This window comes from Glandiceps talaboti, chromosome 12, assembly GCF_964340395.1.
Source record: "Glandiceps talaboti chromosome 12, keGlaTala1.1, whole genome shotgun sequence".
NCBI lineage: Eukaryota > Metazoa > Hemichordata > Enteropneusta > Spengelidae > Glandiceps > Glandiceps talaboti.
The window spans coordinates 24,107,267-24,133,916 of NC_135560.1; the positions used below are offsets into that span (position 1 = coordinate 24,107,267).

At 34.8% G+C, this 26,650-nt stretch overlaps 1 protein-coding gene across 1 annotated transcript in view; it reads left to right on the forward strand.

Moving 5' to 3' along the window:
• Positions 1–26,650, forward strand: part of LOC144443154 (G-protein coupled receptor 54-like) — an 84,160-nt gene that overhangs the window by 34,394 nt on the left and 23,116 nt on the right. The window contains exon 2 of the mRNA XM_078132521.1: positions 19,033–19,418. Within this exon, the coding sequence (XP_077988647.1) occupies positions 19,033–19,418 (386 nt within the window). The remainder of the gene's footprint in view (positions 1–19,032; positions 19,419–26,650) is intronic.

Genomic DNA, 26,650 nt, shown 5'->3' on the forward strand with positions numbered 1-26,650 from the left:
AAAATGAGAACATTCGAAAATCTTGTTGTTGTCATTCTCAAGATCGAAATACACTGCATTCTTGTTCTGTAAATATTCCAATCTTTAAAGTAGGGTATGGCAATTAAGACATCGAAATCAACGGAAAGGAAAAGAAAGCAGTCAGATTCCTCAATTATTTATTGCATGTTGCCACGTGAAGCAAGTTATTTTTCCTCTGACGACTCAATGATTATCTGAAGCTGTACGAATTAATCTTAAACAAATAAAGTGGATGTTCTTTTTCATTGATCGAGATCTCGTGTCTGTCGTTGGATTGTAAAACACACAGTTGACTAATGATATGGCATCAAATTCTGAGTTGAACATCTCCATTAGCTTTGCCAATTAAAGCTCCAGTGGTCTACTCTCCGTCATTCGAGTGGTTCGTCATCGATTTAGATGTAAAACGCGGATCGATCATCATGAACTGTAAATGTACGATAAAAAGTGTATTTCCTAACACAAAAGTCTTGATACTTTTCAAGGAAACCTTATTTCAGCTTTTAGCGCAAGATGGGTTAATAGGTTTTTTATTATTTATATATGTTTTACTATCAGTGAAAACAAATGTTATGCTTTTTGAAAGTATCAATACATTTGCATGGCATAGTCCTTGTGACCATTTATCAATGTCAAGCTGCCAAAGAGTGCAAAGGTTTAGATAACATCTGGTAGACATATTTGAAATGTAAACATAATACAAAGTATCTTCCACATTAGAACTACTGCCATATTTCCAGATGGTGTGTATACTTTATTTTATTATGTTAACGAGTTTGACCCAAAGATGACATGACATATTACGTTATCTTATTCCATGGTTACTTAAGAACATTTGATTTATTCTTCTTTTCTGTATTCTACAATATTCTTATGATAAACATGTAATGGCAATATGTACTGTACCCCTGTCGCTCTTTCAACATATGTACACAGCGCCAGTTCATCAGCAGATCATACGTCATGCATATGTTTCATTTATTTTGACTGTAGCAGAGTTTTACTTATTCATTTCAAAAGAGCTCTGTTACTATGGATACGAACATTAAAAATAGACAACATCTACTCCCCACAAACCTCTACTACTAGTATCATATGGTTAGGGATATCGCGAGGTTCTGCTCTGCATCTTTATCCATTCATCTACAAAATGCTCTTTTGCCTGGCTTTCCAGAAAGTAAAAATAGAGCTATTGAACGGAAGGCCAACAATTATTTTCATGGTAACACGGAATTCTTGTGTTATTAATCCAAACGTTCCTTTAGGGTTAGAGTAAGGTTAGGGTTAGCTTGGGTTAAGTATGTTCTATTCTACTACTTTAAGTGCTTTTTGTCATACGTGGGTAGATTACGGTTTTTCTCATGTTTCAAATTACGTTCTTATGTGTACCCAGCAAACATATGTGATGCACAGTCGACGTTAAAACATCTGTGTACCATTTGCTATGAACTCTTAAAAGTCATCTTCGTTCTAGTGAGTAAAGGGATTATTGTTGGTAGTACGTTCCTCCCAAATATTTGTAAGCTGACTTTTTACGTTGGTCACGGTGTCACGAATCTCACTATAGTAATTTCAGAATCCTAATATCATGTACCACTAGGAAACGAGTTGCAAATCATCAAATGACTGCGTTTAGAATATAAGAAAACATAGATCCACAAATCGCAGCTCAGAAAGATTAAAGTGTGCCTTATTTGAACGGCTCAATACCTTGCCACCTGTGTTCATATTTGATATTACCAAGCGAGATTGAAGTGAAAACGCTGTTGACACCGGGCATAAACTTAACAGTAAGTGGAACGGCAATGGTTAGAGTTTGTAGTGTGGTTTTGGGAAGCACCGCTTAACTAAATAATGGGTAACTCGACTACGTAATAAAGATTAAAGATTACGCTTTGAAAAATAATCTAGAAACTCTAACACGACTGTCAAAGGGATTATCTTATGCATATTATTTTCCTGGCAAGACCGTCCTTTAAGATAGATACCAATGAATCAGACAAGACAGATATTAATAGAACTAATGCAAGATATGTGAAATTGAACCATTTTTTGTCATTCAGATTATCCGCGCTTACGTTGCGCTTTCGGTCATTCCGCACACAAAAAATGATTAATATGAAAATTAATTAAAAAATGTGCAAATTTCGTGCATACGTTTTACCGAAATATTATCGATCGGTGCAATAACCCAATGAAAGGCTAAGGCTACTATTAACACATATAGAACTTACTCATATAAGTCGCTGGAAACAATTTACATAGAATAAGTAACAAGTTAAGAAAAGTCTGATGAAATCATATAATGTTTTACATAAGTAGGGCTGTTAATATAGTGTTACTTACACCGTCATGTATTTTTCTTCTAGCTATTTGCACGTAATATCAACATCTTAATGTATTGACCCAATCAAACTTGTATTAAATATCCAGTTGTTTCATTTGATTTTCATATGTATTCCCACCTAATTATATGCAACAAGATGTTTAAATTAGATGTTGATTTTCTTTTTTTGACAATATACAGAAGTGCTGGTTACGAATGTTTAACAAGTGGAATCATTTCAGTAATCGTTCGCCCGAAACTAAAACAAACCAGACAAAGTGTATACTCCCCTCTAATGTAACGTCTGAATCAACTAATACTTCAGCTAAATGGTATTTGCTCAAACCTACTTTCAGTGTACGACAGTTGTCTTAAATTTGTCATCTTCGCAGGAGAACTGACCTCCTGCAGCATTCCGGATGAAAGCGTTGATCATTACTGCGATTATAATCATTTGATACGTTTATACTTTAAGCCTGTGTTGCTGGTGCACTCAAAATATAGTGTAACCTGATAAAACAGTGTTTGTGTGTGGTTGATTAAAAGTATGCTAGCAAATGAAAAGAGTGGACAGATGTTCCTGTCATGAATTAGACACTCAGTACAGGTCACCTAATTGCCGAATTAAAGTTACACTTTCAGCTATATTTCCACGCACTTTGTTAGATGTTGACGGTATTTGCTTTTACTGAATATGATGATGTCACTGATAGAAAAGACACGAGTACAGTCTACTAAACGATAACAATTTGTGTCTGATATCAGCAGTCAACAATGATATAGAAGTAACACAATGTGTATAACTATGCTATACACCGTATCGTCAATTTCAAAAATACCAACTCTCCCTAAGTTTGCTTAAATTACTACTAAGAATTCAGTGAAAATGTATATTGTGTTCTCCAGTCTTGCCATTCGTCTACATTATTGGCGTTTGAGTCTGTCACTTTGCCGCCCTCAATATTAGTGTCTAGATAAGAAGACATTTTCTCAGTAGTCTGTCACAAAGGGCGCCACCTTTTAGAAATGTATACAAACTAGTGTTTTTACAGACTAGTTGATTTCTCATATATGTCAATGCTTCTCAGGTTCTGACAATGATTAAATCATCGAATTGTGTACATTAATAAGACTTCAATTTTAAAAATATGTTATGCAATGAATGATCATGACTTATTTGTTGTTATAGATCGTTGCTTCTTTTAGGCTCTCGATCTACATCTGTTAACCCTAAAGATCTAGAATTTACAGCTTTAGTCTACAAAATGAAATACTGAGGGCGATATTGCAAGAAACGCGGGCCGTAATGTCGGTAGAAAAACACATGGTAGTTTCTAAAAAACGGAAAGAATTAACACAATATGTTGTAAGCCATTACTCTCCTGGACATTAATAGTGTTTGTTGGAACACTAGCTTAGTGATAATGGCAACACTACAATACCGTTGTCATGGGAACTCTAACATAAGTTGATATGTATATTGACTAGATTTTAGTTTTAAACGTTCGATATTGGGAATTTAGGAAGCCTGGACATAGATTTGAAACTACTGTATTCAAATATATCAAATGTGGAGTTCGCTGAGGTACATCATGTCGAGTTTGGAAAACATACCCAAAGAGTGTTTACATGTGTCGTACTTCGCGTAATCATCAAATCCTGGGCATCAAACAAAAATTCAAAGGGGATAAATTCACAAGGATTTCCTTCCAAAGTCATTTAACCTTCAGCAGTGACAGCAACACAGAGATTATCTTTCTTACTAGTGACGTGGTGATGACGTCGTGATTGTTTACCACCGAAGTTATTCGTGAAGTAGTTTAAGTATAAATAATCGTATGCTTTGATACTCAAAGTTATGTAAATGACGTTGTACACATTCAGTGAAAACCAATCTGGCGACATCTAGACCGATGAACAAGGTTTACTTCATGTCAAGTATTCCTAAGCTACTAATGCGTTTACTAAGGTACCAGTGAAATTCGACCTTTGCCCCTTGAAGTATCAAGTAACGATTATTACATTCTAGTTCTTTCCCTGATAGATAAGGTCATCAGTGCTCACAAGTTGAGATAATGGACAAACGACGAATGTTCTACGAATAACATTATGTAGGCGTACTATAGCATTGGATGATAAGGTGGTATATCTGAGATCTTTCAGATTGTCAAATGGCATCATAGCCTCTTTTCACAAATTCTCAGATACAGGAATAAACTTTGGAATAAGTCATCGTGATATTAAATTCATCACAAACCAATAAACGTATGCTTTAATAGCTTGTTTCTATAGGAAAAAATCCACATGGTTTCATTAATCTGAAATGACTGAGCATTCGTCAAGAATTATGATATTAGCGCCAAATAGTGTTGTGTTTGTAGGGATCATCCACGTACAGTTTAATTCATAAAAGTAGATTGTATCTATCATAGACTTTACAATTATTGTCTCGTAATGTTATAAGGCCCTTTACCTTTTATTTTCTGTCATTGTAAAGCTCCATTATCGCTATTTACTTTAATCTAAACATTGCATGAACTTATTAGAAAATAGTTTTTATTGAAGCTGCTTATCTGCTATGTGAAAAGACTCTTATTACGACCTGTGTAGTGTGCATAGTATGTCGTTTGTCAATCAGAAAATGTACACTTGGTAATACAATATTTGGTTTAGTTTGTGATGTTTGATAAGTTGATGGTGATTTACATTTTTTCGGGAAAAATAGTTTAAATAATCTTATTTATGATGACTTACGTAACTTAAGAAGCATAGTCACATCCATAATAAGATATGACCATTTGTTATTTGTTTGATTGTAAATTCTCTTTTACTTGCATTAACAACACTTGTCTATGGATATAGAAAAGGAATATAATCATATTCTAAAAAAGAACGTTGGCATTGGGTTTATATTCATCAAACATCAGTTTGTCACAAAATAGGCTCTCCTGTAAGAAGAGACATACCATGACGTGTTCAATAATTAATTTGTTGGACAATGCCCGTTTCAGCTGAATAGAAATGTAACCCTTTTTAAGAACTCCATGATATCGTTCAGGAGTAACAGAAGTAATACGATGACTCATACATCACATTGATATGATTGCGTGGCTTGCATATATCATTAGCAATTTGCATAGCCAATGAGATTTACCAATTAGGTGATGTCTCATCGATTTGATTGTTGTCAAGATTTTCAGCTGACTTTGTGGATATCTGCATGGTATGAATTACGTCATGATACAGATATGACGGGTACGACTTCAACTTGTAAATATGCATAACTAATTGTATTTACCCATTAGGTAATATGTCTTCATGTTGTTTAGAATTCATGATAAATTGATAATGACTGATGTACCATATGCATGTCATGGGAAAGATAGCACACTAAATGATAAAATTACATAATTATATTTAATAATTTGGTGATAAATAATCAATGATAGCACAATATTCTAACAGATATTGTGGAAATATTGATATCAGCATGACTGTAAGTATGATTGATATAACTATCAGTACATGACTAAATTTGCATTATTAATGATATTTACCAATACATTGCTATATCAATATATCACAGAATTCATCAAACTTTGTGGATATAATTGTATCATGTTATCTAGGTCCTATAAATATTATGGGCATGATTTTACCAAAGGAGTAATTGGCTCTATTTATGACATTTACCAATTAGGTGAAGAATCGTCCTGGCTTTTATCCAGATCAACAGCTTGAAATGTCATTTCGTGTAATAGTTTATACATAAGTTGGTTGTTCGATAAACATAAGCATCTTACATTGTTTTTACTATGAGAGATAGTTGTATCAGGAACAGGCGTCGTCGAATTTCCTTCACTCTTCAATGCCCTTGTACTTTCTGATACAAGCAATGCTTAAAGGCACGGCAATCAACATTTTTCCTTTGTCGTTTACATCTAGGTTTGTTTACAGTTCACTGATCGTCATTTATAAACATTTATAGTACCATACATGATCAATGATTTTGTCAAAGTGGTATAAACCATTACTAACCATAGCCTACCATATTGCATTCTAGTTTCTAGCCATATTATTATTTATAAGCTTTAGGAATATTTGTCTGACGTGGTTGATTTTGTGACTTCGATTGGATAAGATAGTTTGATCTACCGCTATCGATGGTAAGCTTAAAATGGAATTCGCCGTACAACAGTTACATATTCAGTAGGAAATCTGTACTAAAATAAAGGTTTATAGTACATAAACTACCTGGAAACAGGGGCAATATCTACTTGTGTTCTCAACAGCAAGTTTGCATCCAGGCTGAACAATTTCATATACAAAGGAGAGTGCATTGACTTAGTGAGGTTGATACAATGTACCTAACCTAAGGTGATCAGAAGGGTAACCCTCCTGCCAAGGTCGGGGTAAACAAGACTAGATTATGTATGGTTATAAACAATGTGACAAGACTATATGCAAGAGTGGTTATATCACCATCTAATGTCCACAACTCTGATATTTCTGTTGAATACTTGTAAACATATGTCATAAGGACAACTTGCTTTGATCCAACTATTTTCCCATTCACTGCATCATTTCAACGGTTCATTTCCTAACAGAATAACAGGCCAAATGGCACTGAGCGAAAAATGAGTGATGTGTGTCAGGCTGCGACGTTTGTGGAGTGCCAATTACTAGTGCACTGTGCATGACTGCTTTCCTTTCTTCGCCAGTTACTTTCAAAGTAGGGAATGTCGTACACTCTCTCACACAGTGAACATTTTCATCGCATGTTGTGTCTAGTGTCAGTGGTACTTTCACCAACAAGTTCGCTTCACAAAAAAAGAAGTTTGTTCATATAAATAGATATATATAGTTTGAACACACAACCATCCATTCAAACACTAAATTCATTAACGAACACAAACGCATGCATAATGGGTCGGTTGGTTGGTTGATTGATTGGTTGGTCGGTCGGTTGCAATTGGTTGTTTGGTTGGTTGGTTGGTTGGTTGGTTGGTTGGTTGGTTGAAAAAAGTAAGAGTGTGTGTGTGTGTGTGTGTGTGTGTGTGTGTGTGTGTGTGTGTACATGTTGGTGGTGCAATTCACATAATAGTCTGGATGCCTTTTGAAGAGACAATTTAAGTCAAAAGGCGGCTATGAACCATTTGTTTTGCAGTGAAAATAATTATTGTCGCACAGATATGCATTGTGATGTCGCCACTTTACCATCAGTAATAATTTGTTTCTGGTCCGACCGTAGAGGGCATCAATTTTGTTGTCTTATACTATTCTGTTGAATCGAAAAAAAAGTAGAGGGTCAGTCGTCTCAAGAGAAACATTAAAAGTGAAAAGGGGCGCTCTTACGTCAAGTGCATCGATCAAATCTTTATTGTTGTTTTTAAAGACCAGGCCAGATTGTTTTTACAGTAGGTTATTTTAAAATGCCCCTATAATGGAGTTTATCAATATCTCCCATCAACCTATACATACATTGTGTATAGGCACAATTGGCGATAGACGCTATCTCAAGATTACCATGTCTTAATAGTTGTATACTTCTATTACTATATGGCGCCCTTTAATTTATTGTGTCTCTGTGAGAAATTGTCCATATATATTACAGAAAACCTAAAGAATATCAATTGTGATAATCTGTGTCGAGCAAGCTAAGGTGTTTTCAATAGTATGTGCCCCTCATTTGCTGCATCAGAACTAGACTGGCGTCAGGCGCTCGTTCTATTTTTTTTCCTTCTTTGAAATTACCATAATTATTATTATAGACATATATTTATAACTATTCTTGTAATATTAGAGCTCCGACGTCGCTATTTAAGTTAGCCATGATCTTTTTTAGTTAGCGAAATGCTGATATTTTTATATAATCTATAAATACGAAATATATTTAGATGAAAAGTATCTTGTTACATACCGTAGTCAAAGGATCTTTGAGACAGAATGATATAGTACGTAGTAATTGACTGCTTTGAAATTAATTGACAGTGATAGTAGTAAGCATGTGTTTTTCTTACAGCTAAAAGAGACAGTGTTCGCCGAGAATATATGTAACATTGACATTCACAATTATAGTCAATCACCTTGCAAGTTTAGATTGTTGTTTTACTTGATAGCTAACAACACTTTTACTGTTGAACACAGCATGGTTTGTTATTGAGTAAAGTTTCATTGATAGCTAACAACATTTTACGGTTGAACACAGCATGGTTGCTATTGAGAGAAGTTTCAAGCAAAGCTGAATGAATTTAAACAAAACCCTCTTTAATCACAATCCTATTGTGTTCAGCAATAAGAATGCTCGTATTTAGCAAGTAAAGCAACTATCTTAACTTGCCAAGTGATCGACGTTGATTATAAGATGTATATGTTATGCGCAGTCTTCTCGTGAACACTGTGTATAGCTATATACATGTATATACGATTCAAAGAGAAAGTTATTGTTTTTAACGTAGGCCATGGATATCGAATAATCGTTAAGTTGACGAGCCTGAGACTGGAAGTGTGTGGGGGAGGGGGGATGGGTGGTTGGCATAATGCAAATATAGTATCATTTTAATGATAAAAAGTGACAAAAGCTGTATATCCTTGAACGGATGGCCTAAACATGAGAGACAAAATATTTTGCCATGACATTCTTATATAAGGGGGTTAATGTAAGTGAAGCCCTGGTCAGTACCAGTTGTTTTCTATAAACATTGATATCATTTCGGGTAATGGATTAGGCTATTACCGTAAGGAAAGATAAAATGGGTAGTCCATATCTAGACTACGAAACATCCTCGATGAAATGTCAAATATACAAGAATCTACGTAAATTACCAAAGCCTCATTTATCATTATGCATTTATTTCAACACCGAGTGCATACTTTCCCATTATATAACATATATATTCGTAATTACACCGAAGAAGCTGATTCTAACTGTAAACGTGAATCTAGTGTATTGTCAGATGGTTTATTGAACAGGACTGTTGTAGTATGTAAATTGTTATGATAAAGAGTCATTATCAGATTCATAGATAATGGGGTGTGTACTGTATATGCTCACAATAGCACATACAATCATATTCTAGCTTTGGAGACGAAGAGAGAGAATATGTAAAGTTCTGGGAATTGTGTCCATTCAATTTTGCTTTGTCTACTTTCAACAAGGACACCATCTATTTTATTTTGTTGCCGTCAAAATTGCGGAACGACTTTCATCAAAGTAGACATGTCCTTGTGATGATAATTCATTCAGATCCTAGAGGACAATATATTCATGAATCATCGTTGTTTGATGGTTATATTAACTAAGTGGTAAACAGTGATCTTAAGCTAATATCTGTAGATATTGTGAGAAATGACCACTTAATTAGTGTTATTATGACATGCTTAACCCTTTCCCCACGATTGTATTGATGGACAGCCACAAACCTATATCGTCAGTGAATTATAACGAGTTCTGACAATCGTAAGGCTGTTTGGGTAGCTTAGCAATATGATATTTAGATCTAAAATTTGATATGTTTTATCTGAGCAAAATAATCATATTGACTAAATGGATTTCGGGATCTATGACAGATCTCGTGATCCCAGCAATAACAAAACGAGTAACAGTACACTAGTAAACAATTAGCAACGTTGTTATTTGGTAGCTGGTTTTCGTGTTGATATCAGATATTCTATGGTAAGGCTAGATTTTTTGCGTGACATAGACTAATCGAAGAGAGAATATTTGTGTTCTTTTCTAGAATATAGAAATGAGGTAATGAATTGATAACACTGGATAATTCTGATTCGATTGCACATCTAGAGACTGTCCTGTACTTTCACTTACATCATACTCTAAATTTGTTTATCGTGTTTGTATATTTCAACTTAAATATTACTGTGTTATAACTTTACAATACCTCGCTTACAATTGTCTCCTCGACAATCAGTTAATTCATCTATATCTCCTCTATGACTCCTAATATATCACATGCAATGCAATCTTTGGAACTTTTTCACTCAGGGGAAAGGCTGGCAGGTCATTTAGTTCAGGAATGGATTGCTTCTTTCTATCCCCACGAGTTACAATTTCTGCTTGCTGAAATTGAGGAATGCAACCCAAGATTTAAGTATATAAAATGAATCATCCAACTATTAAGTGTGTTGACAGCTTCAGCCCCCCCCCCATCCATCCATCTGTGCGTCAATAGTATGTCATTTATCAGACATGCAATATCCAATTTCATACAAACCTAGCACAAATGTGACATATTATATAGGCCATGCACTTCACTTTGTTTCGCGATATATACAAATGTGACCAACCATATCTATATTATTTACTGTTTATATAATTACACAAAAACTAATACATAGAGACTACATCCAAGTGTCTACCCCGTATTATCTAGTGCAATCTTTCTTTTTTAGACATTGACCTTTAACCTTAACTTTGACCACTTATCAAAATTAATTTGTTGCATATAAGAAAGACTTTGTAGTATTTATTTGTTGCTTCTACATCGTGTTTACAGGTAATGCAGAAGAAGGAAAATACAAACATTACTTTTGGTGATGATATCACGTTCAACAGGCACTTTATTTATGTAAGTATTTGCCCCTATATTATCAAATATAACCTTTCTAATAGTACTAGTATCTTTATGTTTGTCCTGAACTTTACCTTGTGAGTCAAAATTTTAACAAAAAATAAATTTCATTCCTTAGTCACAAGAAGACTTATGACATATTTATTATAAGAAAATCTAAATCGCCTTTACTTGCACTTCTTTAATGTTTCTATGGAGGTGCACCATTTTATCGTTTCCGACCGTTTTCCGTTTTCTTAGAGAGAAACATTGTCCGACCATGTTTATCTTATAACTAGACGTGAATCTAAGTTTGTTCACAACAAATACACTTTGTTATAATAGTACCAATCTGAGGCAAATTTAAGAACATAATTCGAGTTGTATAAAATGATTGGAAACTGGTGAAATATTTCAGACACTTTGCTAAGTTCACTGCCACTGAAAATTCATCCCAAAAGAGGGATCTAAAATGGAAAAGCATACACAGCATAACCCTGACAGCATCTAAACGGACACATTCGCTGCAACGATGTTGTCTGCTAAGAATTTTAATCTACCTCATAATAGAATTCTATTTTCTAAAATTCTGAACTACTGTTGGTTTTGGTTGAATGGTGTCTGCATCGGACGAACAGAATGTATATTGTGACATAATGCACAGTCATAAGTATTGCTCAATACTCTTTTTATATTGTACTCCCTTTGAAAAAGAAAATGTTATAGCCATCCTGAATAAAATAAATGCCATATGAATGAATGTTTGTTTGTTATACCCATTACCTGCAAGACCATTTGTCTTACCTACGTCATGATTTTACTGAATGATACCCATGATATCTTAGACTCGTTACCCCTGTGAAGCTTTTCCATCAGATAAGGTGCCATGAGACAAGAATCATATAATCATGACGACCCTATGATTGTGAGTAAGGATAATGAGGAAATCAGTTTGACCTCTCCACGGGAAACTGACAAAGTCATTCAGCAACATGAAAATAATGTGAAAAAAATTCCACAGAGAAATTTCAATTTGTATCATAAATTTATCTTTGTACTTGAATAGGATGGTTTTCCATTATAGTGCTCATTAGAATCATTGATAAGTGTTCTATTTTCTATATAAGGACACATTTTGACACACTAATACACATACCTCAAAATAAAATCACATTTCCATGGAAACCACAGATGCGCAAGGCCTATGGAACAGATCTTCTTGCACATTCATTAAGGAAATACATATCTACTGACTATCCTTAGTTTCACAATTACGTATGAATCGATCATGTTAAAGAATGTATCCATTAAGGAAATACATATATGTTCTCAATCTTTTTTCACACCATCGAATGAATCAAAACAGTAAAATTTAAACCAAGTGAAAAGACCTTTAACTCTTATATTAGGTTCTATATATGTATAATATACACTGGTGTGTTATAAATACAGTAGGGAATAAGATGGCGTTAGATGCAGCTTGCCGCTGTCCCCAATTAGTCAATTCTCACATCTTACTCTTGCCATATCCTAGGGAATATTATGCAAAATGTCATTACAGGAGTTGTCATGACTACCTCTTTTTACACTAGTGTTTGTACTCTGAAAACACCAAATATTATTCCACTGTTATATTTGCAACAAAAATCTGTATTCCGTGTGAAAGAAAGGTCTTTATAAAACTACTGTCTCAGGTGGTCACATGTGTAATTTACTTTCCAAATGAACAAGTGTTTAAATCTAGGTAAGACCGACTCAAAACGAGATTATATTCATTTATTCCCTTGTCTCACCCATATCAATTTTCCAAATTACAAAATAATACCTTGCTTCCTTCCTTCGCAACTTTGTTTACTTATGTTACTTTGATAACGACGTCCTGTAATACAATGTTTTTGTCATTGAACTATAATTGGATTTGCTTATATTTCGAATAAATTCATCGCGACCTTTTAAAGCACTAAGTGTATGTCATAGCAATATAATTAGATCTGTTTATGAATACTGATAACATATTATATCGATATCAGTCTAATGATGTGTTGAAAATAGAGCATGCCTCTAGCCAATGAGTATTTCACTGTTGCAGAGCTAATAAAGTAGAATGTGTTCAACATGATTGACAGCTTCTGACACAACAATGACGCCGACATAAATATGAACGTAGAAAACCATGCGTACCACAACTAGATATGATGACCATGAATTTAATAGCTCCATCTATCACAAAAGAAACTCAACAAGGATCGCTGGATTATATGTAATTCCTTATAATTCCGATTTTTGTTATACCTATCTTCTATTGAACATGTTATCACATGACTGACGTGTACAATGTGTCATGCCTATGTTTTATTGAACATGTTATCAAAATGACAAGGTTTGAACTAGAATGATCGATGTTAAAATAGGGTAAAAATCATATACATTGAAAATATCCTTTTGATGCTTACTTTGAAAAAAGCCAAAACATTCTTTATAAGTTTAATGACAAGTCGGTGTTCAAGTCGGTTAATATCGAACGTGTATTTTATTTTGTTATACTCAAGTCTGTGTTTGTAACTCAATACATTGCAAAAAGTTCAAAAATGTTGAAATACCTTGTTATTGTACTTACAATAACAAACATTTTACACATTTATTAACCTGTACCTTTTATCGAGCTACCAACAAGGACTTGGCATATGTTGTGTTACGTTGATTCAACAAGTAGGAGCATGATAACGTTGTTTTATAAATTGAAAATCAAAAATAAATTTCCAATCCTCATCCATATGGCCACTTTAAAACTCAGTAATAATCGTCGCTGGTCGATATTCATATTCATTTCTTTTTCTTGCTCCGATAAGTGTAAGACCTTTTTTGGTTCATTATTCGTTACTTTCTTTTGTTTATGATTGTGTTTCTTAAATACAGCGAGTATCAATGACTTTTGCAGTTTCCGGTACATTGCCATATTTGTTATTGTTAAGTATAGGTGCAACATTAATGGCAGAGATTATTTTGATAACTAGAATATATAGGGTAGAGTAAACTGGTCACGAAATGTCTTGATCATAACATTTCCTTTCTACCGATCTTTCAAACTGTAGCTCGCGGTATTATCGATTTGTAAGGCATTATAGGATAAGAGGAGAAACGGGAGCTTGGTAATCGTAAAAAGTTATCGTTTGAAGGTTGCTTTTAGAATAAGTCATATAACTAATCGAAAAAGCTAAGTCTTATCGAAAGGCGAAACTGTTTCCTGAATATTTAGTACACGTTTGTATGATTTATACCCACAGAAACATGGCCAGCGTCAGAGGTAGTCATTTATAAGCAATAAGCATGATATTCGGTGAAGCGAGACAGCTAGTACCTGTATCTTTTCATCTATGATAACAACCTTCACAAAGCTTGGTGCATGATTTATCATTCAGTACTGTCCTAGTATATTAATTTCATATCTTTTCTGTTGAGTTGATATCAAGGTGATATACAAATGCATAGCTCTACATTCTTCATCTTAAAAGGTCATGGGTTAACTCGGAATAGTCATCCATGCAGCTACTCCCGCTCTTTCCGTTTTGATTATGAAATGTTGGAATGTAGGAATGGAAATGGATGTTGTTGTCATAGGTTGTTGTAAAGGGTCTAAAAGTGAAGTATTTTTTATTGGAGTCTCTCTGTTTTTGTCTAGGAATATAATCAGCCAGGAAGCGGCTTGTGTTACTTCGTGTATTCACACGAGGACTGTTTCAAACACATCTTATTGTAGTGACTATTATTCCGCAGTGTCCATAGGCTTTGTAATTGGTCAAAATATGGCTTCCATTCTTTTGTATATTCTGGAGTGAGTGAATAAAATATAAAACTGCATGGTTATGTAACATGTCATATATTCCACAAACGCTCCCTAGGTTCTCCTTAAGCTTATTGAATATACGCATTTCCTTACTGATATAACATTTATTTTCACATAAATGTTTAAACCCAGTAGACAGAAAGATTTAACTTGTGCTATAATGTCGGTAGTTTTTATAAAGCTAGAATTTGTCTTTATATGACCGCTATACAAAAAACTATGCATAGAGTGTCATAATGAAATGTAGCAATGATTTTATGTTATCAGTAGAGCAACGAATGAACTGTTCCGATAACATCTTTACATACTCTCACTTCATCACGTATACGTACAAGACGGAATCAAGATTTGAGAGCGGATTTGCCGTCGAGATTAAAATTCATTGTAACGGCTAAATAGGAGACTGAATCTTAGTCGTGAGAATGCATATTAATGTTCCGAGCTTAGACATTGGCCTCCTATTTTGAGGTTGTTACAAGGCCGCACTGAATAATATATTTTCTTCCTTTTCATCGTGTTTTCTATATTTTCATTTGTCAGTTCTTTTTTCCCAAATAATTTACAATTCCAATTACCATTACTGTCCTTTGCCTAAGCTTGCACAAACTGGTGAATGCAGACTCTAACAACGGTCCAAACACGTTTACCATGAATTAAACTGTCATTCTGCTGCTACCTGCTATCTCAGAGTATAGTATGTAATTAATACATTTATGTACATTCTAAAATTGTTCAGAGATTTAAAAATTCTTTGTACAGATCCATCATATTCATCATTCCTTCATCGAAATGAGAAGATGAGATATTAACTTTGCATTAGGACAAAGTAGATGAAAGTTACTTCCAGCGAACATTGATGGATCATTCAATTTAATTCAACCAATCTACACAAATATGGCGAACTGTCTTAACCATGCAAGTGTGAGGACGGTATCAACAGATAGCATTACATAATGATAAGTGAACTCCCTACGGGTGAATTAGCACACAGTTTCATTGGCAGTAACCTAATTATCTTTCTAGTTTGTATTTATTTACATCGATTGAAAAATCGAAATTTAAATTAAGATATCATGGAACTTATAGATGTTTAATGGTCATGGGTAGGGTACATGTATTGCAGTATCACATTTCTGTTGGATGTTCCGAGGGCAAATGATATTGTAGGCAGGGGATTGAGTGGTTGAATGAGTAGATGGATTGAGAAGATAAAGGAGAAGCGACATTCCAAATGACAGAAGCTAGAAGATAGATGATTAGAGACAAGTGAAGATTAATGGATTTGATGAGAACGAAAACGGAAAGTCGGAGAAGGATGGGGGGATGCAGCTGCCTTCATTAACATAAACACATCACGTTCGTTCTGTAATAAATGAACATACTGAAAATTCAACCGGTTTTATTTTATGGCGATATTGAAATTAATCTCTCGTAATAACAGGCTGATATTCACCTACCTCAATTTCTAAAGTTGTTATTTTCATCTTCTTCTAGTTGGCAGTGTTTGTACATTCCAGCAACGAAATGTTAACTTTGATAGGCAAGGATTAAAATAAACGTGGCACTTTAAAGATCCTAAACCGTGGGATCAACGTTACACTTGTGACTTATTTTGAATGGTGATGGGTTATCGATGAAATGAACACGTGAACTGTCTGTTCAATTATACGAAAGGCTGTAGCCACACCTGTATAATGCAATGTCAATGTTTCTGTAATACTTCTTCCACGACCTTATTCACCTCTATTAAAGGTTAACAGTATTCAAAGTGTCTACCACTTGCAATTTTGAAATATGATGGCATAGGTCATGACAACATATATAGACTGGTCATCTCTCATATCTGTCATTACAAGTACTACTGTATTTCTATTCATGCGGAAAGATATCCACTTGTACAATCGATAACTAGTACTATGGACACAAAATTTGATTTTATTGATTACATTTTAAACTTTATTTCAGGAAAGAAAAAGAAAACCTACACACAAACACAGCATTTTAAAACAAGAAGAACTTAAAAAGACAAACTGACAAATACACAAATGAACAAATGCAAGCATTTAAAAAAAAATCTCTATACAATTAAAAAAATTAAAAAGTTTTTTTGGGGGGAATGTGTGTTGTACAGACATACAATATAAGCTAAATACCAAACCTACATCGAGTTAACAAGAACGATACTTGTAAATTATTTGTGCAGTCATTATAATGACAAGATCTTGGCTTAGCTATTCCTTCGAGGGTAATTACAATGCCAGGATATTCAATTAGGAATTACTTTTGCTGCCGCTGAAGCACATGTTCTTTAGACATGGTCACGATTAAATACGAAATGTTGATAAATATAGATCTCAATTAAAATGTTATCCCCAACGGTTCCAGAAGGACACCAATCACGTTTCTAGATTTATTTTTTGCTCACCATGGCCATCATTATAGTAAGCTTCTGAACGTGCTCTTTCGTAAGTTGTTGACGAGTATGAAGTATTTTTTCTAGTCTGCGAACTGCTCAAAGGCCGAACATAATGCTAGGGGCACACCCTTTGTTGATAATGCTAATCAATCATATTATAATCTAAACCAACGAGGTGGTGGTGGTGGTGGTGGTGGTGGTGGTGGTGGTGGTGGTGGCGGTGTATCATAAGAATGTGGTCTCTTGTATAGCACTTTCCAATACACTATTCTCAAAGTGTTTCACAGTTAATACCCCTGGAATATGCCAATAACAGCACGCTGGCCCGTTTCAACTTATTTAACTCCTTGGGGAGCATACAATCCCACAGCTGCTGCCATTGAGGTGCATGTGATTAAAGTCGTCTGCCGCATACCCGGTCCCCAGTTATAAAGCTGGGTGTCCAGGACACATTTGTGGTTCAAATCGTGCCAAAGGACTTTAGCCGTTCAGAAACAAACGGCAGTAGCGAGGCTCTAACCGACTTGGAAATTCTAAGCCAGGCACAGCCATTCGACTCCACACATAATTCGGTATGCGATATCAACCATACAATGCAATATATATACGATACGTTTACGTTTTGATTTTTGAACCTTAGGCTAGACATGACAAGTTGGTGGTACTTTCGAGTTTGCTTTTGAAATAAAAACACTTTAATTTACTATTGCTTAACCTGATGTAATATTATCAAAGTATTTTGTGACCTTAATTTGCACGAGGTACATTGTATCACAACTGTACAATATATGGGTTAGAATTCATTTTTTCGACATTGTTATTATAAATCTCTGAGATTTGCTCGATGTTATACATTTTGCATGTAATATTTTTCTATGCAATTTGAAATTGTTATTATTCCTCAAATCGTCCTCAAGGTCCATGACGAGTCTATCGATTCGTTGTCTTCAAGTACATTAATTATTGCTTCCTCCACTGTTTCCATACAGCATCATATACAAAATGCACCCATAACGTCATATCCATAAAAGTCAATATCAGTGATACCTTTTACTCTGGCCATAAATTAGTAAATGGAAAGCCGCCTGCAATCAACGTTTATTTCTTGTTGCGAAAGCAAATATGCTCCGAGTTAATTTTTACCGTTGAACATTTCCCCTGACCTAAGGAGTCTTCCCAACAAACTCGCCAAACATCAGATATCTATCTAAGGTGTCAGACTTAGAGGACACACATGCGCCACGTTTGCGGTTGTAGGATCACTCTCCCGTACAATAATCCTATGTTCGCTGTTCGATTAACATTTTACCGGAAAATATCTACTGCAAAGTCAGAAGGTAGCGTATTTAAAACAAGGTAATATATTTAAAACTTTATTTTCTGCATTGAAAAATTGTGTTACAACGCATTCTTTTATTGTGTATGTATAAGACAACCGTAGGTATTTGATATAGCAGGCACACTTACATACAAACATCGACTCTGTTTTTTTCTTCCATGCTCTTATAATTCGTGTTTGACCTTTTGCATTCAAGTGTGTTCTCTTTGAATAAAACTATCTTCTGCATGAACATAAGTTCTGCATATTTCAAGGAGAAATACTTTCGAATCGCTAGACAATATGCCTCATGTTGTCTTACCTCTTATGTTTTATTTTTTTGCGTGACGTAGACGAATAGCGTTTAGTCAGAAATTACCCTGTCATCTTTGAAAGATGAATTATTCACTCAAAAATAGATTGCATATTCAATGACCTTTTTATCTTTTCTGAGCTGTAGGTATATGAACTAATAATCCGTGGAAAACTACGAGAGTTGCGTTCAGTACCGTCAGCTTCACCACTGTGTTCACCTCACAGCCTTCGACTTCAACTTGTTAAATGGTTACAGAGAAGCAGTCCAAATGAATGACGAGTATTCGTGGGATTATTACAATGGAAGCAATTGTGCCAACTATTCCGATTGTTATTATAATGACGTACCTCCGGTACCACCCATTCAAATCGCCGTGGCCATCGTCTTCTGTCTCATTGCTGTGGTGGGAATTCTAGGCAACTCCGCTGTCGTAGTAATCATATTTAAACATCGTGACATGAGATCTGCAACAAATTTGTACATCCTAAACTATGCTATTACTGATTTGGTGTTTCTCATCATCTGTGCTCCGGTGATGGCAAAACTCTACATCGATCCTAGATGGCAAATAGAAGAATTCTTCTGCAAGTTCTTTTTATACATGCAATATGTAAGTATTCAATTCTACTATTTCACTTCTTAAAGCTTAATGGAGACTCGGAACCACTGGCATACGGTGCATTTCACATGGCAGATTTACGATTTGCTCCACTTGTCCTCTGTATGAGCCCATAGCATGCAATAAATGTGCATGCCAAAACATTTCTTTTAGAAGGATTGTTAAACATAGAAAGGGTACAAAGTACACCGTATAAGACGAATGTCTTCGCTCGCGAAACCATTAACAAATTAATGAAGATAGTGTTGAAAGGAATGTGCAGGAACCAACAACTACATTTATTTCACCATAAGAGATAGGCTCTGTGAGGATACGTTTAATCACCTTTCACAAAAAACTAGGGACATTAAGATATCTGTCATTAAGTTTGCAATTTAATACAATGTTTAAAAACGCATTGGCACTGTGACATACTTTGTGGAATTAAATGTAACATATGGCACGACTTGTAAACAAATATATTGGAAAACCTGAAGAGTACTGTAAAGGTATTCACTTCGTCTATATTAAAGAATGGATAAAACATTTGGTACTATACAATATCACTAATGCAAATATAAGCTTAAATAAGGCGAGGTTTTAAAAAGATTTATTCAATATCATGGTGATGTCCATTACTATCAAATACCTTCAGACAGCTGACATTCATCATGTCAGGTTGCAAGTAACTCGTTTATACAGCTGTTCATAACAACAGTACAATATTTAGAAGAGCGTGTAATCAAAACCTTGCGTAGTTGAATATTAGCATAAAATATCTATTCTGCTTATATGCATATACTTAGACTGGAGATGCTGCCTATCAAATAATGTTTCATATGTTGTTCAAACATACGCTATTTCAGAAGTGGTTATTGTTTTTTGGTCATTTACTGTAACCCTATATTTGTGTTGGTCCGTCATGGTAACTACATACTGTGCATATATATGAACAACTAAGTCACTGAAATGTAATACTAATCCCATGGTTAATCAGTGTCGTATAACCTACCAAAGCGAATTAGACTGCTTAGCATTAACTGCAATCACAATAACCAGTTGCAAACGTTTCGATATCACATGTACAACACTAATATCGAATGTATTGCATTTGAAGTTGAAGGAGGGCATTGTCACTTTGGTATGAGAAAATATGCCAAACTTCAGGATATTCTTAGTGGCGCAATTATTGCTTTATTGTTAAAATCAGAGAAAACGTAAAGCTACCCAGTTGTAACTGTTATTTGTTAACAACGCAACATATTTTTTATTAAATTGCCACCGTGTAGCCATGTATCAGAATTAATCAATGTGTTATTGCTACAGGTCCGCAGCCGTTGATATGCACTCCCGTGGGTCAATTTGGAGAAGAACCCACTGTTTCTAATCTGGCATATTTATGGCTTAGTCCTACTGCTCATGCAAATGAGAGCAAATGCATTCAGCTGAATATAATGTGATGTTTTATGACTAGTAATTTACAGTAATTTATCTTCAAATGTAAAATGTTAGGTCAGAGAGTGATATTTTCAAACGTTCCCTCAGAGATATCCCCAGACTCTTTGTAGTCAGTGTACCTTATGTCCAAGCTCGTAATCACAGTCTTTTCGTATGTTTGGGTGGTTTATTTGTTTCCTGCCTAGGTGTTAGTATGTCTTTATTACAAACTTCGAGTACTTTATGTCTATCATTTATTGGAATATGTACAACGATAAGCGATAAGTGCCTAGTTAGTAGTCCGTCTTCATATTTTACGTAGTAATAAATTGATATTATCGATCACATATTTCATTTTCCTTTCAAAAGCCAGGAAGACAAATGAACATAAATGTACTCTTCGCTTCCTGCCTAGATACTAATAATACATCTTTATAACATGCAGTGAGTATATTATTTATGTCTGTTAGGACTAAAATACAATAAAACCAGAAAATTATCCAGTAGATGTTCGTTACTTTCTATATTGTATGCTGAAGTAGTTGTCATAATGTATATTAACTATCATGCTATTCTTCTAATGTGTGATGCATGTGTAGCTAGACTTCTATATTCAAATGGCGGGGGGGGGGTATTCTCAAAACGTACCATAACTTAAACGAAAAGTGATTTATACGTCCTTGGAAAATAAATGTTACTGTCTGACAAAAGTTATTGATTTCAAAAAAATCGCTTAAAAGCTATCCTGGTTGGAATATCTAGTATTTGAGAAAATTATTCTTAGCAGACATAATATAAACAATTTGAAAGTCACTTTTTTAGTATATCTTTAATTATTAACATCAATCTCTTAAATTTCCTTGAAACTTAATTCAATTGAATTGTATGTAAATTGAGAGATATTACAGTGTGATACATTATTTCATGTTCTTCATTCTCCATTAGTTAATGTGATGGAGTTGGGTGTTTTCGTTCTTTCAGTTCTTGGCTTCCAACAAGCCGTTTCAAATACAAATTGATGTAATTACCATAATCGAATGCCACATGCGGGGGTCAACCAATCTCATGAGCCTTGTTGATCGTGTCTTGTTATCTTCCCGAGCACTGCAGTATCACCTTCAATCTGATCATGCCATCTTCATTACATCGCCAGTACTGTATCGTTCTTTCCGGTTATCTATTTTGCCTTCTACTCTTACAATTCGTCTCGATCCTGTAACAATTACAGAGCTAGTGTAAAGTTGTCATAATTACATATTATAAAGTGAACAATCCTAGTCATCAGTTTACACAGTCTGTATTGTCAAACGTATTCGTCCTTAAACATGTTGTGAAAATCTAACAGCTCACAAAACATGATAAAAAGAACATCTGAAAAATTCCCGTAATGTATTGAAAGCATCAGATGGCGTCTAATTTAGAGAGTAAAGTGCCGAAGGGATACATACTAGAGATTTCAATAACAGATATTTCGTTCAGTGGAGGTCTTGAGTCTTGAGTTGTTTTCCTTAGTAAAATGCCATGCTTCGATACTTGGATATGCCTTATACACAGATGTGTGAAGTTGATAGTTTTCCTTTCAACGTATATGTGTATGCATTTAGTGTAATGATGCCATCCAAATGCTTTTAGACATGATTACACAATATTTGTACGTATCTATCAAAAACAGCTTCCTATGGCTTCTAGCGTGCATGTCCGAGTATATAGCAACATCAATCCTACACGGTATCACGACTGATACATTGATGAGATATGTCCGAACTCAATCACATCATGAGAGAGTATAATTACCGCTTTCGGTTTCCACGTGTCATGCTACGAATAACATATTGTACCCCAAATCCATTCAATGTATTACTGTTGGAGATCTCATGGGTCCAATTACACAGTCTTCCCATTTCATTAAAAATTGATTACGCTATCCGACAAAACATTACTTTCTAATTACCTAAACATAATACAAATAGATCTATCAATGAACGGTTGACATGACTTTCAAGGCGATGAGACATCTTATCACAACGCGTCACTAACTTTGACCTGTCAGTTGTGTTTATATACGCGTGCAAACAAAAAATATAGCTGTCCATATTCCTTAATGTATTTCAGTATTTTAGAAATTTAGTTTTAAATTTTACAGATATTTGAGGTTTTGTTGTTTCGTTAAAGTCGAGTGGTCGTCCACTAAGATTGTGCTGTTGGAGTGCTTTTTGCAAGTTTATGAATACGATACTATATACATGTAAGTTATTACCTAATTCAAAGTTTCGCCTGGCATGTTAAATCAATTCATATAATTGGATGGAAAATTGTAAATCACGTCAATTTCTGTTCGGAAACAAAGTTTGTTGCACACGAGCTCTGACTTCATGAAAATAATCCAACATTCCTCATGGTGGGCTGAATTTGGATAGTTGTATGTGGGCTGGCGCGGCGTGCCCATGCAAAATGGTCGTTCGGATATTTGATGATCTTTCTACTAGTGGCGTTTCAGACAGTGTGAACTTGAACACTGATCCAAGTTGTTGTAACTCTAAGGTCTCTGGAGCAGTGAGGGAGATCTCGAGGGGCTGGGCATGTCACTATAGAGCCGTTGATGCTCAAAGCAATAATGGTACAAACTGTTTTACCATCCCCAGATACTGGTTAGAGTTTCGTTGCGTGGGACCCCGCTGCTCGCGTGTGTCAGTCGGACAACGGCCCACTTTTAACCTTGCTGGTGACGAAACTGTATCATCGCTGTCTATGAAGCTATAGTTAATTATTATTTTAAAAAACGAAGTATATCTCAGCTCATTGGATCAAATACAAATAAAAGAATACTCACTTAAAAGTTGTTCTAGCTACAACTGGAACGTTTTATTGGAAATGTTTTGTTAGGTACAACTTATTCTTAATATCGTACACAGTAAACAGTAGTATTTTGTTATGTACAACTTACTCTTAATATCGTACACAGTGAACAGTAGTATTTTGTTAGGTACAACTTACTCTTAATATCGTACACAGTGAACAGTAGTATTTTGTTAGGGACAACTTACTCTTAATATCGTACACAGTGAACAGTAGTAGTGTATCACCTGTAATTACGTATATCTTTTGTACCTATATACACGATATATCAAATCAAATTGACGTTTGAGTATGAGTCCGCACTCAAAAATCAGCGCCCTCAACGACGATCATAATTTCGACCTGTTTTTGTACTGCGTATGAATAACATCGACAACTGATTAGCAGACACAATATCTAGTAATTGGCAACTGATTAACATGTACAATGCCTAATTATTGGTATTTTAACAAGTTTCAGTGACTATATGGTGGTTGTCTGATGTCAAAATGATACTCCAGTTACAACTAGTACAGTTTTAAGATTATGACAGATTCAAAACCAGATTTAAACTTGCCACTACACTACCTACAGATGCTATTGACTTCTAATTAACAGATATAATGTCCATTCTATAAACAATTGACCAATATTTCTTGAAAAATGAGAATAAATGTCTCAGTATCAGCTAATACACGTCTATGGTTTTATCCTTTAGATGTACTTCAAACTAAATATCTGAGGGGTATTTTTAATATATACAAAATGGAATTACATGCCTTCAATCAATAAAACAAAATAATTACTGTGATCGCTATTGCATCATTAGGTCTGAAGCACGATTTCATTGCTTTTTCATTATCATTGATGTATAAACTGGTAACCTAAGAATCTGATACAAAAAGTGCCTAATAGAATAATTTGTTTTCCTTTGTTGTTTCCTTTCCATTTGTACGTATTTGCCCTTAAGAGACTATAGCTATATAGTAAGTGATAAAATGTACATATATTCAATAAAGGCATTACATACACTGTATGTGATTGCTAGAGTAAATCAGTTGCGATCGTACTCACAAATGGCTAAATCAAGATTCCGATTAGCTATATTTCCATTCAAATTACCCAGTGTTGGACAAAATCAAGATTGCGATTGGCTGCATGTCCATTCAAATTTGCCTGTGTTTCACTAAATCAAGATTCAAGACTCTGATTGGCTGCATGTTCATTCCAATTAGCCTGTGTTTCACTAAATCAAGATTCTGATTGGCTGCATGTCCATTCAAATTAGCCCGTGTTTCACTAAATCAAAATTCTGATTGGCTGCATGTCCATTCAAATTAGCCCGTGTTTCACTAAATCAAGATCTTATTGGCTGCATGTCCATTCAAATTACCCAGTGTTTGACAAAATCAAGATTGCGATTGGCTGCATGTCCATTCAAATTAGCCCGTGTTTCACTAAATCAAGATCTTATTGGCTGCATGTCCATTCAAATTAGCCTGTGTTTCACTAAATCAAAATTCTGATTGGCTGCATGTCCATTCAAATTAGCCCGTGTTTCACTAAATCAAGATCTTATTGGCTGCATGTCCATTCAAATTACCCAGTGTTTGACAAAATCAAGATTGCGATTGGCTGCATGTCCATTCAAATTAGCCTGTGTTTGACTAAATCAAGTCTCAGATTGGCTGTATTTCCATTCAAATTATCCAGTGTTTGATTAAATCAAAACTCTGATTGGCTGCATGTCCATTCAAATTAGCCTGTGTTTGACTAAATCAAGATTCTGATTGGCTGCATGTCCATTCAAATTATCCAGTGTTTGATTAAATCAAACCTCTGATTGGCTGCATGTCCATTCAAATTACCCAGTGTTTGAAATACACATTTTTCAAGTAGAAGGTGGACGACAAGAGATTACCTCCATTTGATGTTAAGAGTGTATTGACATTGTAATCAAAAACATAACTTAACCTTAGCACACTGAAAGAAGATAAAGTTGGAACATATCGTAGTCTAGCTGGACACAAATCTTGTGAACATTGTTACATTTCATTGTCTAACTCAACAAATACCTAACTAAAATAGCTTAATGTTATCGCTTGGCTCGTATTAACATTGTTATATCCTGACTCGATAAAATTGAAGTATTATAGTTGTTAAATTTTAATCCCTTGACATGCCGGAAAAAGGATATGTTTTGGTGTCAATCTGCTTAGATAATGATCGTGGTGATATATCTCGCACAGAAAAGAGCTATCTTGGTAAAGTGTTTGTAATGCCAAGCAAAGAAAAGACGTTGTGCTTGTAACATTTCTGAGGATAAAATTAAACACTATTACTATTACTATTAGTAAGATATTTGCCAGAGGACGATTTGCGTCAAGTCAACTGTCTTCCATTTTAACATATTGTATATCTCTTGTAAACACGCTACGACTGTACGCATAGCTTTGGATCATACTGCTGACTCTAATACCGTGTGTGGCACAAACTAAACATTTCAACCACATTCCCATGTTGGCAAATATATATTAACATATCCCAAAGGTATCCCAATGGTGTGCAACAGCTTCAAGAGAATACGTACTATAATGGCTTCGTTACTAATGACGGTAAAGCTCTCAGACGAACAAGGTCTCAAAATGCCAAAGGCATCTCTTTCAAACCTAAAACGTCACGATTGTTGGGTTATGTTAAGTGAGTATATACATAACAGTCAAACCTGGTACATGTATAAATGGAAGCAAAGACAAACCTTGCTATGCAGCGTACATGTCAAATTCCATAGTAGTTAATGAAATACTATTGATGCGAAATTACATGGAACTGGTCCAACACCGCATTTCAAAGATATATCTGCACTCCTACATAGCCAGAATTTAAGACCAGTGCATACAGTCTAAGGCGCAATTACGTCTAAGCAAATGAAAAAGGCATTCTTGATCTTCCGCAAACAGTTGACTTCCACG